We start from the raw sequence: 12,500 nt of genomic DNA on the forward strand, positions 1-12,500 counted from the left end.
CCACATTTTCATCCTCTTTTATATTTATTGTTATTGTTGTTGTTGTTTTTCTTGTTGTTAATGATGATGATGATGTTACTTATTCTAGATTTTGTGCTAGTTTTCATGACAGTTATTTTTTATACATCTAATGTGATGGGTAATATTTAATTTGATAATGATATTTATATATCCGTATATTAAAATATTTGATTCTCTAGTTAGTCTAGGTGTAGATAGAAAGAGAGAAAAATTGGTATACATACTCAGATTTATTTCAAACATAGAAAAAATACACAAAAGTTACCAAACAACAATGGATAGAGAGAAAAATAAACCTTTGATTTTTAACCTAATGACGCAAATAACACCATAATCCTTATCTAGAGAATCACGCCCCATTCATGACATCACAGTAGACTCGTGTAAACAATGGCGTAAACAAAAATCAAAAGAAAAGAAGCTTCATTGACTATATAAGGACAATGAATTAACCCCACTCGTTACCCCTTAATTAACTAAGGACTGAGAGGCGCACCTTTCAGTTTTCAGTCCAAACTAGTCGCGGTAGGGATGGCTAGAGCAGAGGAAGAAGAGGAGATAGAACAGGGAATTAGCTACGGCTCAGAAGTGGGGGAAGAGAGAGAGAGAGAGAGAGAGAGAGAGAGAGAGAGAGAGAGAGAGAGAGGAGAGAGAGAGAGAGAGAGAGAGAGAGAGAGAGAGAGAGAGAGAGAGGAGAGAGAGAGAGAGAGAGAGGAGAGAGAGAGAGAAGAGGAAGGAGGAGAAAACGAAAAGGGTAGGAAAAAAGGAAATAGTATCTGAGATGGGTCATTTGAGCCTCTACTGTCAGGGTGACTTTACATTATAGAAAGCTGTGTTGTTAGGAGAGAAAGACATTTGGGTCACATTGACTCCGATGACCACCAAGGGGGTAGTCAATGACCTAGGTCTTGTCCGCTGCGCGACTGCCAATCCCGCTTTGTTCGGCAGCCGGCTGCCGGGAGAGGCTCAGAGTGTGCCTCGAGGGACGGGATAAGGGAGAAAGTTTTGTTTGTGGGAATTTCGATTCTTGTGGTATGTTTAGTTGTGTAGCTCCTGGCGTAGGGGTAGATGAGTTTATAAGTTTGAGATGGTTTAATAGTTTGGGTAGATCGGGTCTGCGGGAAGGGTGAAGGACTGGCAGGAAGGGACAGGGCTGCAAGGAAAGGTGGAGTTCCAGCATTGAGGGACTCCGAGCCAGCTCAGAGACCGCCGCTGAATGTTGCTGACATGGCATGTGATACATTGCATTTATTAATACAAATTTTTGTTCTATAAAAAATACTGTAATTATATTTTTCTTCAGACTTGCTGACAGTTAATACAACAAACTTTGTTGCATGACTCGCAGTGGACTGTTTTGCTTATGCAAGTTCGGATAATCAAGGGACGGAATGTTCACCAGTGCACACCAAATTTATGTTAAGCATAAGAAATTACTTCACTTTTCCTCCTACTTCGAGCGAGGGTGGCACGCACAGCAACAGCAGCGCCCACTAGTGCCGCGGTCACCCCCAGTACCAGGAAGAGCATGCCGTAGCTGGACATTACTGTTGACTGGTCTTCCTTTACAAATGCGAACCGCTTTGCCCGATGGCTTTCTGGAGTTATCCTCCTCAACCATGGTAAGAGATTCATCCTTGACATCAATCTTGGTGTCGGTGCCGTAGTCCAATTCTACTTCCTCCACCTTCGGTGTAGCGTCTTTCATGGGCAATACCATCCGGCCGGCCTCCTCCAGTTCCACCAGGAGATTGTCCCCTTCAATATCAATAGATATAGCACGTGAGGTCTTTCCAGGTCCAGTCACTAACTGCTGTACACCAAGGTTCACTGTCATGCTCTTGCCTTGGCCCAATGGCGCGACGGCGACGTCCAGCGTGGCTACGAGGACGAGGAGGAGGCAGATAAAGCCCTGAAAGAAATAGAAATAAAAAACTACTATACAACGGTCATGTTGCATCTTATTCTCGTATTGTCTATATAGAGTTACAGAAAACACAGATTGATTATTTAGCAATGTAATAATCACATTTCTCTTTATAGGAATGCAAAGATTAACATGCAGGAAGGGTATGCCTCATAACTGGAACACAGGTGTCACGTACAGGAGTGGAAGGCATGGTAGCGGGGATCAGCGTCCTCAGCGTGGAAGTCATCACCAGGTTTCGTTTTCGTGCTGGTTCTAGAACCATCAGGGACATACGTGGTTGGTGATGTTGTTGGTCTCTGTGTTGTTGTTCTTGGTGTTGTAGTCCTTGGACACCTTGGATCTGTAGAGCCTGGGTAACAGACTGGAGGACACCTTGGATCGGTAGAGCCGGGCTTGCATGTGAATCGAGTTGTTGGTCTAGCTGTTGTGGTTCTTGGTGTTGTAGACGTGGGACACCTTGGATCAGTAGAGCCTGGGTAACAGACTGGACGACACCCTTGGATCAGTAGAGCCAGGCTTGCATGTGAATTGTGTTGTTGGTGTAGTTGTTGTGGTTCTTGGTGTTGTTGGTTTCGGTGTTGTAGACTTGGGACACCTTGGATCAATAGAGCCTGGATAACAGACTGGACGACATCTTGGATCAGTAGAGCCAGGCTTGCATGTGAATAGTGGTTGTTGGTCTACTTGTTGTGGTAGATGGTCTTGTTGTAGGTTCGGGACACCGTGGATCTGTAGAGCCTGGGTAGCAGACAGGAGGACACCTTGGATCAGTCTGATCCTGGCCCTGCATGAGAATGGTGTTGTTGGTCTGCGTGTTGTTGGTCTTGGTGTTGTAGGTTTGGGACACCGTGGATCTGTAGAGCCTGGGTAGCAGACAGGAGGACACCTTGGATCAGTTGATCCTGGCCTGCATGAGAATGGTGTTGTTGGTCTGCGTGTTGTTGGTCTTGGTGTTGTAGGTTTGGGACACCGTGGATCTGTAGAGCCTGGGTAGCAGACAGGAGGACACCTTGGATCAGTTGATCCTGGCCTGCATGAGAATGGTGTTGTTGGTCTGCGTGTTGTTGGTCTTGGTGTTGTAGGTTTGGGACACCGTGGATCTGTAGAGTCTGGGAAGCAGATTGGACGACATCTTCGATCAGTTGATCCTGGCCTGCACGAGAATGGTGTTGTTGGTCTTGGTGTTGTAGGTTTGGGACACCTTCGATCAGTTGATCCTGGATAGCAGACTGGGGTACACCTTGGATCAGTGGAGCCAGGCTTGCATGAGAATGGTGTTGTTGGTCTGCGTGTTGTTGGTCTTGGTGTTGTAGGTTTGGGACACCGTGGATCTTTAGAGCCTGGGTAGCAATCAGGAGGACACCTTGGATCAGTTGATCCTGGCCTGCATGAGAATGGTGTTGTTGGTCTTGGTGTTGTAGGTTTGGGACATCGTGGATCTTTAGAGCCTGGGTAGCAATCAGGAGGACACCTTGGATCAGTTGATCCTGGCCTGCATGAGAATGGTGTTGTTGGTCTTGGTGTTGTAGGTTTGGGACATCGTGGATCTTTAGAGCCTGGGTAGCAGGCTGGAGGACACCTTGGATCAGTTGATCCTGGCCTGCATGAGAATGGTGTTGTTGGTCTTGGTGTTGTAGGTTTGGGACATCTTCGATCAGGAGATCCTGGATAGCAGACTGGAGTACACCTTGGATCAGTGGAGCCAGGCTTGCATGTGAATGGTGTTGTTGGTCTGCGTGTTGTTGGTCTTGGTGTTGTAGGTTTGGGACATCGTGGATCAGTAGAGCCTGGGTAGCAGGCAGGAGGACACCTTGGATCAGTTGATCCTGGCCTGCACGGAGAATGGTGTTGTTGGTCTTGGTGTTGTAGGTTTGGGACATCGTGGATCTGTAGAGCCTGGGTAGCAGACAGGAGGACACCTTCGATCAGTTGATCCTGGCCTGCACGAGAATGGTGTTGTTGGTCTTGGTGTTGTAGGTTTGGGACATCGTGGATCTTTAGAGCCTGGGTAGCAGATTGGAGGACACCTTGAATCAGTAGAACCAGGTTTGCACGAGAATGGTGTTGTTGGTGTTGGTGTTGTAGGTATTGGGACACCTTGGATCAGTAGAGCCTGAGTAGCATACTGGAGGGCACTTTGGATCGGTAGAGCCTGGTTTGCACGAGAATGGTGTTGTTGGTCTGCGTGTTGTGGTTCTTGGTGTTGTAGGTTTGGGACACCGTGGATCTTTAGAGCCTGGGGTAACAGACTGGAGGGCACCTTGGATCAGAGGAGCCTGGTTTACATGTGAATTGTGTTGTTGGTCTGCGTGTTGTCGTTCTTGGTGTTGTAGGCTTGGGACACCTTGGATCCGCAGAGTCTGGGTAGCAGACTGGAGGACATCTTGGATCAGAGGAGCCTGGTTTGCACGAGAATGGTGTTGTTGTTCTAGGTGTTGTAGGCTTCGGGCACCTTGGATCAGTAGACCCCGGATAGCAGTTCGGTGGACATCTTTTATCAGTTGATCCTGGCCTGCACGAGAATGGTGTTGTTGGTCTTGGTGTTGTAGGTTTGGGACATCGTGGATCTGTAGAGTCTGGGAAGCAGATTGGACGACATCTTCGATCAGTTGATCCTGGCCTGCATGAGAATGGTGTTGTTGGTCTTGGTGTTGTTGGTCTTGGCGTTGTAGGTTTGGGACATCGTGGGTCTTTAGAGCCTGGGTAGCAATCAGGAGGACACCTTCGATCAGTTGATCCTGGTCTGCATGAGAATGGTGTTGTTGGTCTTGGTGTTGTAGGTTTGGGACATCGTGGGTCTTTAGAGCCTGGGTAGCAAACAGGAGGACACCTTCGATCAGTTGATCCTGGCCTGCACGAGAATGGTGTTGTTGGTCTTGGTGTTGTTGGTCTTGGTGTTGTAGGTTTGGGACATCGTGGATCTTTAGAACCTGGGTAGCAGACAGGAGGACACCTTGGATCAGTTGATCCTGGCCTGCACGAGAATGGTGTTGTTGGTCTTGGTGTTGTAGGTTTGGGACACCGTGGATCTGTAGAGCCTGGGTAGCAATCAGGAGGACATCTTCGATCAGTTGATCCTGGCCTGCATGAGAATGGTGTTGTTGGTCTTGGTGTTGTTGGTCTTGGTGTTGTAGGTTTGGGACACCGTGGATCTGTAGAGCCTGGGTAGCAATCAGGAGGACACCTTCGATCAGTTGATCCTGGTCTGCATGAGAATGGTGTTGTTGGTCTTGGTGTTGTAGGTTTGGGACACCGTGGATCTGTAGAGCCTGGGTAGCAGGCAGGAGGACACCTTGGATCAGTTGATCCTGGCCTGCACGAGAATGGTGTTGTTGGTCTTGGTGTTGTAGGTTTGGGACACCTTCGATCAGGAGATCCTGGATAGCAGACTGGAGTACACCTTGGATCAGTGGAGCCAGGCTTGCATGTGAATGGTGTTGTTGGTCTGCGTGTTGTTGGTCTTGGTGTTGTAGGTTTGGGACACCGTGGATCAGTAGAGCCTGGGTAGCAGGCAGGAGGACACCTTGGATCAGTTGATCCTGGCCTGCATGAGAATGGTGTTGTTGGTCTTGGTGTTGTTGGTCTTGGTGTTGTAGGTTTGGGACATCGTGGATCTTTAGAACCTGGGTAGCAGACAGGAGGACACCTTCGATCAGTTGATCCTGGCCTGCATGAGAATGGTGTTGTTGGTCTTGGTGTTGTAGGTTTGGGACATCGTGGATCTTTAGAGCCTGGGTAGCAGACAGGAGGACACCTTGAATCAGTAGAACCAGGTTTGCACGAAAATGGTGTTGTTGGTCTTGGTGTTGTAGGTTTGGGACACCTCGGATCAGTAGAGCCTGGGTAGCAGTCAGGAGGACATCTTCGATCAGTTGATCCGGGCCTGCATGAGAATGGTGTTGTTGGTCTTGGTGTTGTAGGTTTGGGACATCGTGGATCTTTAGAGCCTGGGTAGCAGACAGGAGGACACCTTGAATCAGTAGAACCAGGTTTGCACGAAAATGGTGTTGTTGGTCTTGGTGTTGTAGGTTTGGGACACCTCGGATCAGTAGAGCCTGGGTAGCAGTCAGGAGGACATCTTCGATCAGTTGATCCTGGTTTACAGGAGAATGGTGTTGTTGGTCTTGGTGTTGTAGGTTTGGGACATCGTGGATCTTTAGAGCCTGGGTAGCAGACAGGAGGACACCTTGAATCAGTAGAACCAGGTTTGCACGAAAATGGTGTTGTTGGTCTTGGTGTTGTAGGTTTGGGACACCTCGGATCAGTAGAGCCTGGGTAGCAGTCAGGAGGACATCTTCGATCAGTTGATCCTGGCCTGCATGAGAATGGTGTTGTTGGTCTTGGTGTTGTAGGTTTGGGACATCGTGGATCTTTAGAGCCTGGGTAGCAGGCTGGAGGACACCTTGGATCAGTTGATCCTGGCCTGCATGAGAATGGTGTTGTTGGTCTTGGTGTTGTAGGTTTGGGACATCTTCGATCAGGAGATCCTGGATAGCAGACTGGAGTACACCTTGGATCAGTGGAGCCAGGCTTGCATGAGAATGGTGTTGTTGGTCTGCGTGTTGTTGGTCTTGGTGTTGTAGGTTTGGGACACCGTGGATCTGTAGAGCCTGGGTAGCAGGCAGGAGGACACCTTGGATCAGTTGATCCTGGCCTGCATGAGAATGGTGTTGTTGGTCTTGGTGTTGTTGGTCTTGGTGTTGTAGGTTTGGGACACCGTGGATCTGTAGAGCCTGGGTAGCAAACAGGAGGACACCTTCGATCAGTTGATCCTGGCCTGCACGAGAATGGTGTTGTTGGTCTTGGTGTTGTAGGTTTGGGACACCTTCGATCAGGAGATCCTGGATAGCAGACTGGAGTACACCTTGGATCAGTGGAGCCAGGCTTGCATGAGAATGGTGTTGTTGGTCTGCGTGTTGTAGGTTTTGGTGTTGTAGGTTTGGGACACCGTGGATCAGTAGAGCCTGGGTAGCAATCAGGAGGACACCTTGGATCAGTTGATCCTGGCCTGCATGAGAATGGTGTTGTTGGTCTTGGTGTTGTAGGTTTGGGACATCGTGGATCTTTAGAGCCTGGGTAGCAATCAGGAGGACATCTTCGATCAGTTGATCCTGGCCTGCACGAGAATGGTGTTGTTGGTCTTGGTGTTGTAGGTTTTGGTGTTGTAGGTTTGGGACATCGTGGATCTTTAGAGCCTGGGTAGCAGGCAGGAGGACACCTTGAATCAGTAGAACCAGGTTTGCACGAGAATGGTGTTGTTGGTCTTGGTGTTGTAGGCTTGGGACACCTCGGATCAGTAGAGCCTGGGTAGCAGTCAGGAGGACATCTTCGATCAGTTGATCCTGGCTTACAGGAGAATGGTGTTGTGGGCTTGGGACATCTCGGATCAGTAGATCCTGGGTAGCAGTTCGGTGGACACCTTCGATCAGTTGATCCTGGCCTGCACGAGAATGGTGTTGTTGGTCTTGGTGTTGTTGGTCTTGGTGTTGTAGGTTTGGGACATCGTGGATCTTTAGAGCCTGGGTAGCAATCAGGAGGACATCTTCGATCAGTTGATCCTGGCCTGCATGAGAATGGTGTTGTTGGTCTTGGTGTTGTAGGTTTGGGACACCTTCGATCAGGAGATCCTGGATAGCAGACTGGAGTACACCTTGGATCAGTGGAGCCAGGCTTGCATGTGAATGGTGTTGTTGGTCTGCGTGTTGTTGGTCTTGGTGTTGTAGGTTTGGGACACCGTGGATCAGTAGAGCCTGGGTAGCAGGCAGGAGGACACCTTCGATCAGTTGATCCTGGCCTGCACGAGAATGGTGTTGTTGGTCTTGGTGTTGTAGGTTTGGGACATCGTGGATCTGTAGAGCCTGGGTAGCAGGCTGGAGGACACCTTGGATCAGTTGATCCTGGCCTGCACGAGAATGGTGTTGTTGGTCTTGGTGTTGTAGTTTTGGGACACCTTGGGTCAGTAGAGCCTGGGTAGCATTTTGGTGGACATCTTGGATCAAGGGAACCTGGCCTGCATGAGAATGGTGTTGTTGGTCTTGGTGTTGTAGTCTTGGAGCACCTTGGATCAGTGGAGCCTGGGTAGCAAACTGGACGACACCTTGGATCAGTAGATCCTGGCTTGCATGAAGAGGGTGTTATTGGTCTGCGCGTTGTGGTTGTGGACGATGTAAGTTTGGGACATCGTGGATCAGTAGATCCTGGGTAACAGACTGGTGGACACCTTGGATCAGTAGATCCTGGTTTGCAGACTGGTTGACATCTTGGATCAAGAGATCCTGTCTTGCAGATTGGTGAACATCGGGGATCTTTTGAACCTGGCGTGCAGCGTGGTGGTGGTGGTGGTGGTCGCCTGGTGGTGAGTGGTGTTGTTATGCTGATCTCTGTCGGTGTTATGAAGGTGACTATCTCTGACGGTTCAGCGATGCAGCGCTCGTCACATCGGTTGGTGCAAATCTATTGGGGATATGGATGTTGTGTTATAAATAATTTTCATTTGAGATGCAATAGCCCTTTTTCTTAATTATTTATGGGGATGAATGATTTAGCAAATATATATATATATATATATATATATATATATATATATATATATATATATATATATATATATATATATATATATATATATATATATATATATATATATATATATATATATATATATATATATATATATGTGTGTGTGTGTGTGTGTGTGTGTGTGTGTGTGTGTGTGTGTGTGTGTGTGTGTGTGTGTGTGTGTGTGTCATTCACCTACGGTCGTCTGCTGGTCACCCACTCAGCTATTATCCTACGGAAAGAGCTCAGACCGATCTTTGGGTAGGACTGAGACCACTCACACACCACACACGGGACAGCGAGGCCACAACCCCTCGAGTTACATCCCATACCTACTTGCTGTTAAGTGAACAGGGGCTACACATTAAGAGGCTCGCCCATTTGCCTCGCCGCGCCTGGGACGAATACGGGGCTTCTCGGTTGTGAGCCGAGCGTGCTAAACACTACACTACGCTACGCGGTGTGTGTGTGTGTGTGTGTGTGTGTGTGTGTGTGTGTGTGTTATAGTTCTTGCAGATGCACATGTACTACTAAGTGGTCTTGAAGTGATTTTTTTTTTCAATGTCTTACACTTAAATATAGAACAGACTCCAGCTGCTATCCAATAGGTGCAACAGGAATTCTCAATGACCTTGTTTCTGTGTGGCTTGACAAGACGAGTGGTGTTTGACCTACCTGCACATTACAGGTGAGGAAGACCTGCATTCGGTCCGGGAACTTGAAAGCCGACATGTTGGTGTAGGTGATGAGAGTCGCTCCAGTGTCGAAGGTGTCGTAAGTACGTGCCCAGAAATGCATGAGTTTCTTACGTCTTGAAAGTGGAAGGGAGAAAATGACACTTATCAGATTGCATTGACTAACTTCTTTTCTTTTAGCTTCACCTAAGTTAGTACTGTTCGAGTGGGGGACACTTTCCTATTGAATTTCTATCTTTTTAATATGGAATTCAAAATGGACACTCATCTTAGATTTAAATAACCGTAGGAATCAAGAATCAAGAAGTAACTGGAAAATGTAGCCATCACTGTGTAGAAATAGAGAGGTGGGCTCAAGGGGGCCCACAGTGGTGACGTGCGATAGTTTATGCTATTGTGGTCTATTAGCATCCATTACCACTCAGGTTTGTGAGTGGCAAGCTATCAGAGTTAATGATTTTAGTCTGAACATGAATTTTTTTCTCCGTTTTTTCTTGGGTAGCTAAGGGCATAGAAAATACCGTTTATTGGTTCGTTCAACATTGGTGAATATATGATATATGAAGAATAGGAAACTTGAAAAATAACTTCCATCCACTTGTGGTTAAAACGTGGTTCCACCTCAAAGACTGTACCAGGGCAAAGGTAGTTATTGAAAGTAAGAACTAAGGCCACGAGGAACAGCGGTTTGTTACTGGACATGTCAGGTGCGTATCATCTGTATCTTACCCACCGAACCTGAGCCCCTGACAGGACATTAGATTACCGTGAGTCTAGTACATCATCAATCAGACCAAGATAATGATCAAGACCCTAGTGATTTTTGGTCGGCCTTGACTGTCCCATCGCACCAGTTTGAAGGAATGAGTCGGTCTAGACCTACATTGGACATCCATCGTCTCCTGTGAGCTGCAGGTTAGGTGTGTCAGGGTCCTCGAAGTCTGGCTCTCCATAGGCCCAGCAGTCCTTCACGGCCACGTCCAGCTTGCGGTTCTCGTCCTTCAGGTAAACCATGACGGTAAGCTGCTCTCCGATGCGCAGGATACCGTCCATAGGATACGTCTGTGAAAGAGGAAGGGAAGGGAAGGAAAGGGAAAGACATTTCCAATAAGCTGACTCTTGCTTTGAGTAGGAAACGTAATAATAAAGTCATGGAATCTGAACTTGAATGATCTTCGTCCTGGATTACTGGAATATGGAATCTCATTGGTGGATTGATAGATATTAAAGGCACAAAGTCATATTCTCTCTCTCTCTCTCTCTCCTCTCTCTCTCTCTCTCTCTCTCTCTCTCTCTCTCTCTCTCCTCTCTCTCTCCTCTCTCTCTCTCTCTCTCTCTCTCTCTCTCTCTCTCTCTCTCTCTCTCTCTCTCTCTCCTCTCTCTCTCTCTCTCTCTCTCGTGTGCGCGCGCGCTCTCTCACGTTTGGGTAGGTGCCTCTCTGTATGTCCATCCAACACTTGACGTCCTCCCCCTCGAAGCGTGTCTGAACCACATCCAGCATAGACACTTGCAGAGGCTCGAAGTTCACTGCCTTCTTGTATTTGTTGGTCCACACGCACGAGATCCGCTTAGCCGTGTCCCAAACCTCCTGCAAATTGACAAAAGTAAAAAAAAAAAAAAAAAAAAAAAAAAAAAACGAATGAGATAGAGCAAGATATTTATCATTATTTTGTTTTATTCTACTTATTTATTTTCTTGATCGTTGCTTAAGCAACTCGACATAATCTAACCCGTTCCAGTCCTAACCTGAGTTAATTTTCGTCCTGAGATTTTCACAGGTTGGATGTGAAGGTCATGCATCTTAAAAATAAGTAAATAAATAAAAAATAAATAAATAAATAAGATTAATTTATTAATGATAAAATAAATAAGATAAAGGTTTATTGGTCAGTAGTTTGAAGGATTAGAGCAGCCATCTTTTTTAGGAACAGACTGAACGAAGGCAAACTTCCAGCAGGAAGTTTGCTGGACAGAGTGTGAAGAGTGACCAAGCAAGGCGCAAGCACGAAGGCACATTTATAAAGAACAATAGGAAGGATCCCATCAAGTCCATGAGCCTCCGAGGCTTTTGGTTATAATTCTTCTGGTAACCAGCCCAAACTTGATAAGGCTGAGGGTTACACAGGTGCGAGTCTCACCTGTACATCGGGGTCCATCTGGAAAATGACTACATTGGAGACGGTGGTGTCATCGTCCTCGGTGGCACCTGTCCCACACCTATCCATCGGGACACGGAAAGTGTATTTACGCTGGCCCGTGTCCGGCGTCACGTACCTGCACACCGGGGAAAGAGAGGCCGCGTGTCAGTAATAATATTTAAGGCTTCATTAAAAGGTTTCAATAATACTGATAAAAAAAAAAAATACTATGGAAGAGAAAGAAGTAGAGATAGAAAAGAGGTATAGAGATAAATGTAAGAGAGCGAATGGAGGGAAAATAATGTTAACAAATGAATGATAATAATGCTAACAACAACAACAATAATAACAACAACAACAACAACAACAATAACAGCAACAACAGCAATAACAGACTCAGCAATCAGATTGTTAGTGCAGAATCAACAGGAAGTCACAAAATAATAGGGAAACTTGTGATACTGGCATGTTGGTCACACAGAGACCGCCACGTGCAGGGTCCTTGCAGCTGCACTTGTATGTAAGACCAATCTTAGGTAGTGAAAATGATGTAAATAATTGAATAATACCGAGAGAGAGAGAGAGAGAGAGAGAGAGAGAGGGGGGGGGGGGGTTAAGATTTAAGAGATACAGTTTAGTACACTATATTAAAGTTACAATTTATTACATCTACATTACTCACCCATTTTCTTGAGTCTCCCTCGAACAAGCTGTCTCTCTTTCCCGCACATGCAGAAATACAGATATACGTTACCTTGTCAAAAGCGATGCCAAAGAAAGACGACATACCGTACAAAAATATAACCGGAACGTGCAGAGAGAGAGAGAGAGAGAGAGAGAGAGAGAGAGAGAGAGAGAGAGAGAGAGAGAGAGCATATGCACCTTTACTCCGCTGTGAATCGCAAAACAGCAACAGGAAATCATAAACAGTTGCGTTCTCTCTCTCTCTCTCTCTCTCTCTCTCTCTCTCTCTCTCTCTCTCTCTCTCTCTCTCTCTCTCTCTCTCTCTCTCTCTCTCTCTCTCAAGATTTTGGGATGAAAACCGTGAGAGAGAGAGAGAGAGAGAGAGAGAGGGTGCGGGGGGGTAGGGGTGAAAGGAAGAGGAAAGTGAACAAAGAGAGTGAGAGGTTCGTTCGTTCGTTCGTTTGTAGCGGAATC

General features: G+C 46.8%; 2 protein-coding genes and 1 long non-coding RNA gene across 3 annotated transcripts in view; 1 reads left to right on the forward strand and 2 right to left on the reverse strand.

Annotated features, from left to right (window-relative positions):
- Nucleotides 1-12,500, forward strand: part of LOC135093622 (uncharacterized) — a 132,536-nt gene that overhangs the window by 9,645 nt on the left and 110,391 nt on the right. The gene's annotated exons all lie outside the window — the stretch shown is intronic.
- On the reverse strand, nucleotides 231-4,054 carry LOC135093444 (mucin-2-like; the record flags this gene model as incomplete). The annotated part of the gene is made up of 2 exons (XM_063992723.1): nucleotides 231-1,933; nucleotides 2,127-4,054. A coding segment is annotated over one exon (1,641 nt), but the record flags the coding sequence as incomplete, so codon positions are not given.
- The window catches only part of LOC135093621 (mucin-2-like), a 101,094-nt gene continuing 92,636 nt past the window's right edge, over nucleotides 4,043-12,500 (reverse strand). The window contains exons 4-8 of the mRNA XM_063993039.1: nucleotides 11,343-11,478; nucleotides 10,625-10,792; nucleotides 10,088-10,266; nucleotides 9,185-9,320; nucleotides 4,043-8,404 (exon numbers count right to left, since the gene is read on the reverse strand). Of these exons, the coding sequence (XP_063849109.1) occupies nucleotides 4,181-8,404; nucleotides 9,185-9,320; nucleotides 10,088-10,266; nucleotides 10,625-10,792; nucleotides 11,343-11,478 (4,843 nt within the window). The 3' untranslated portion in view covers nucleotides 4,043-4,180. The remainder of the gene's footprint in view (nucleotides 8,405-9,184; nucleotides 9,321-10,087; nucleotides 10,267-10,624; nucleotides 10,793-11,342; nucleotides 11,479-12,500) is intronic.

This window comes from Scylla paramamosain, chromosome 43 (assembly GCF_035594125.1).
Source record: "Scylla paramamosain isolate STU-SP2022 chromosome 43, ASM3559412v1, whole genome shotgun sequence".
Taxonomy (NCBI): Eukaryota; Metazoa; Arthropoda; class Malacostraca; order Decapoda; family Portunidae; genus Scylla; species Scylla paramamosain.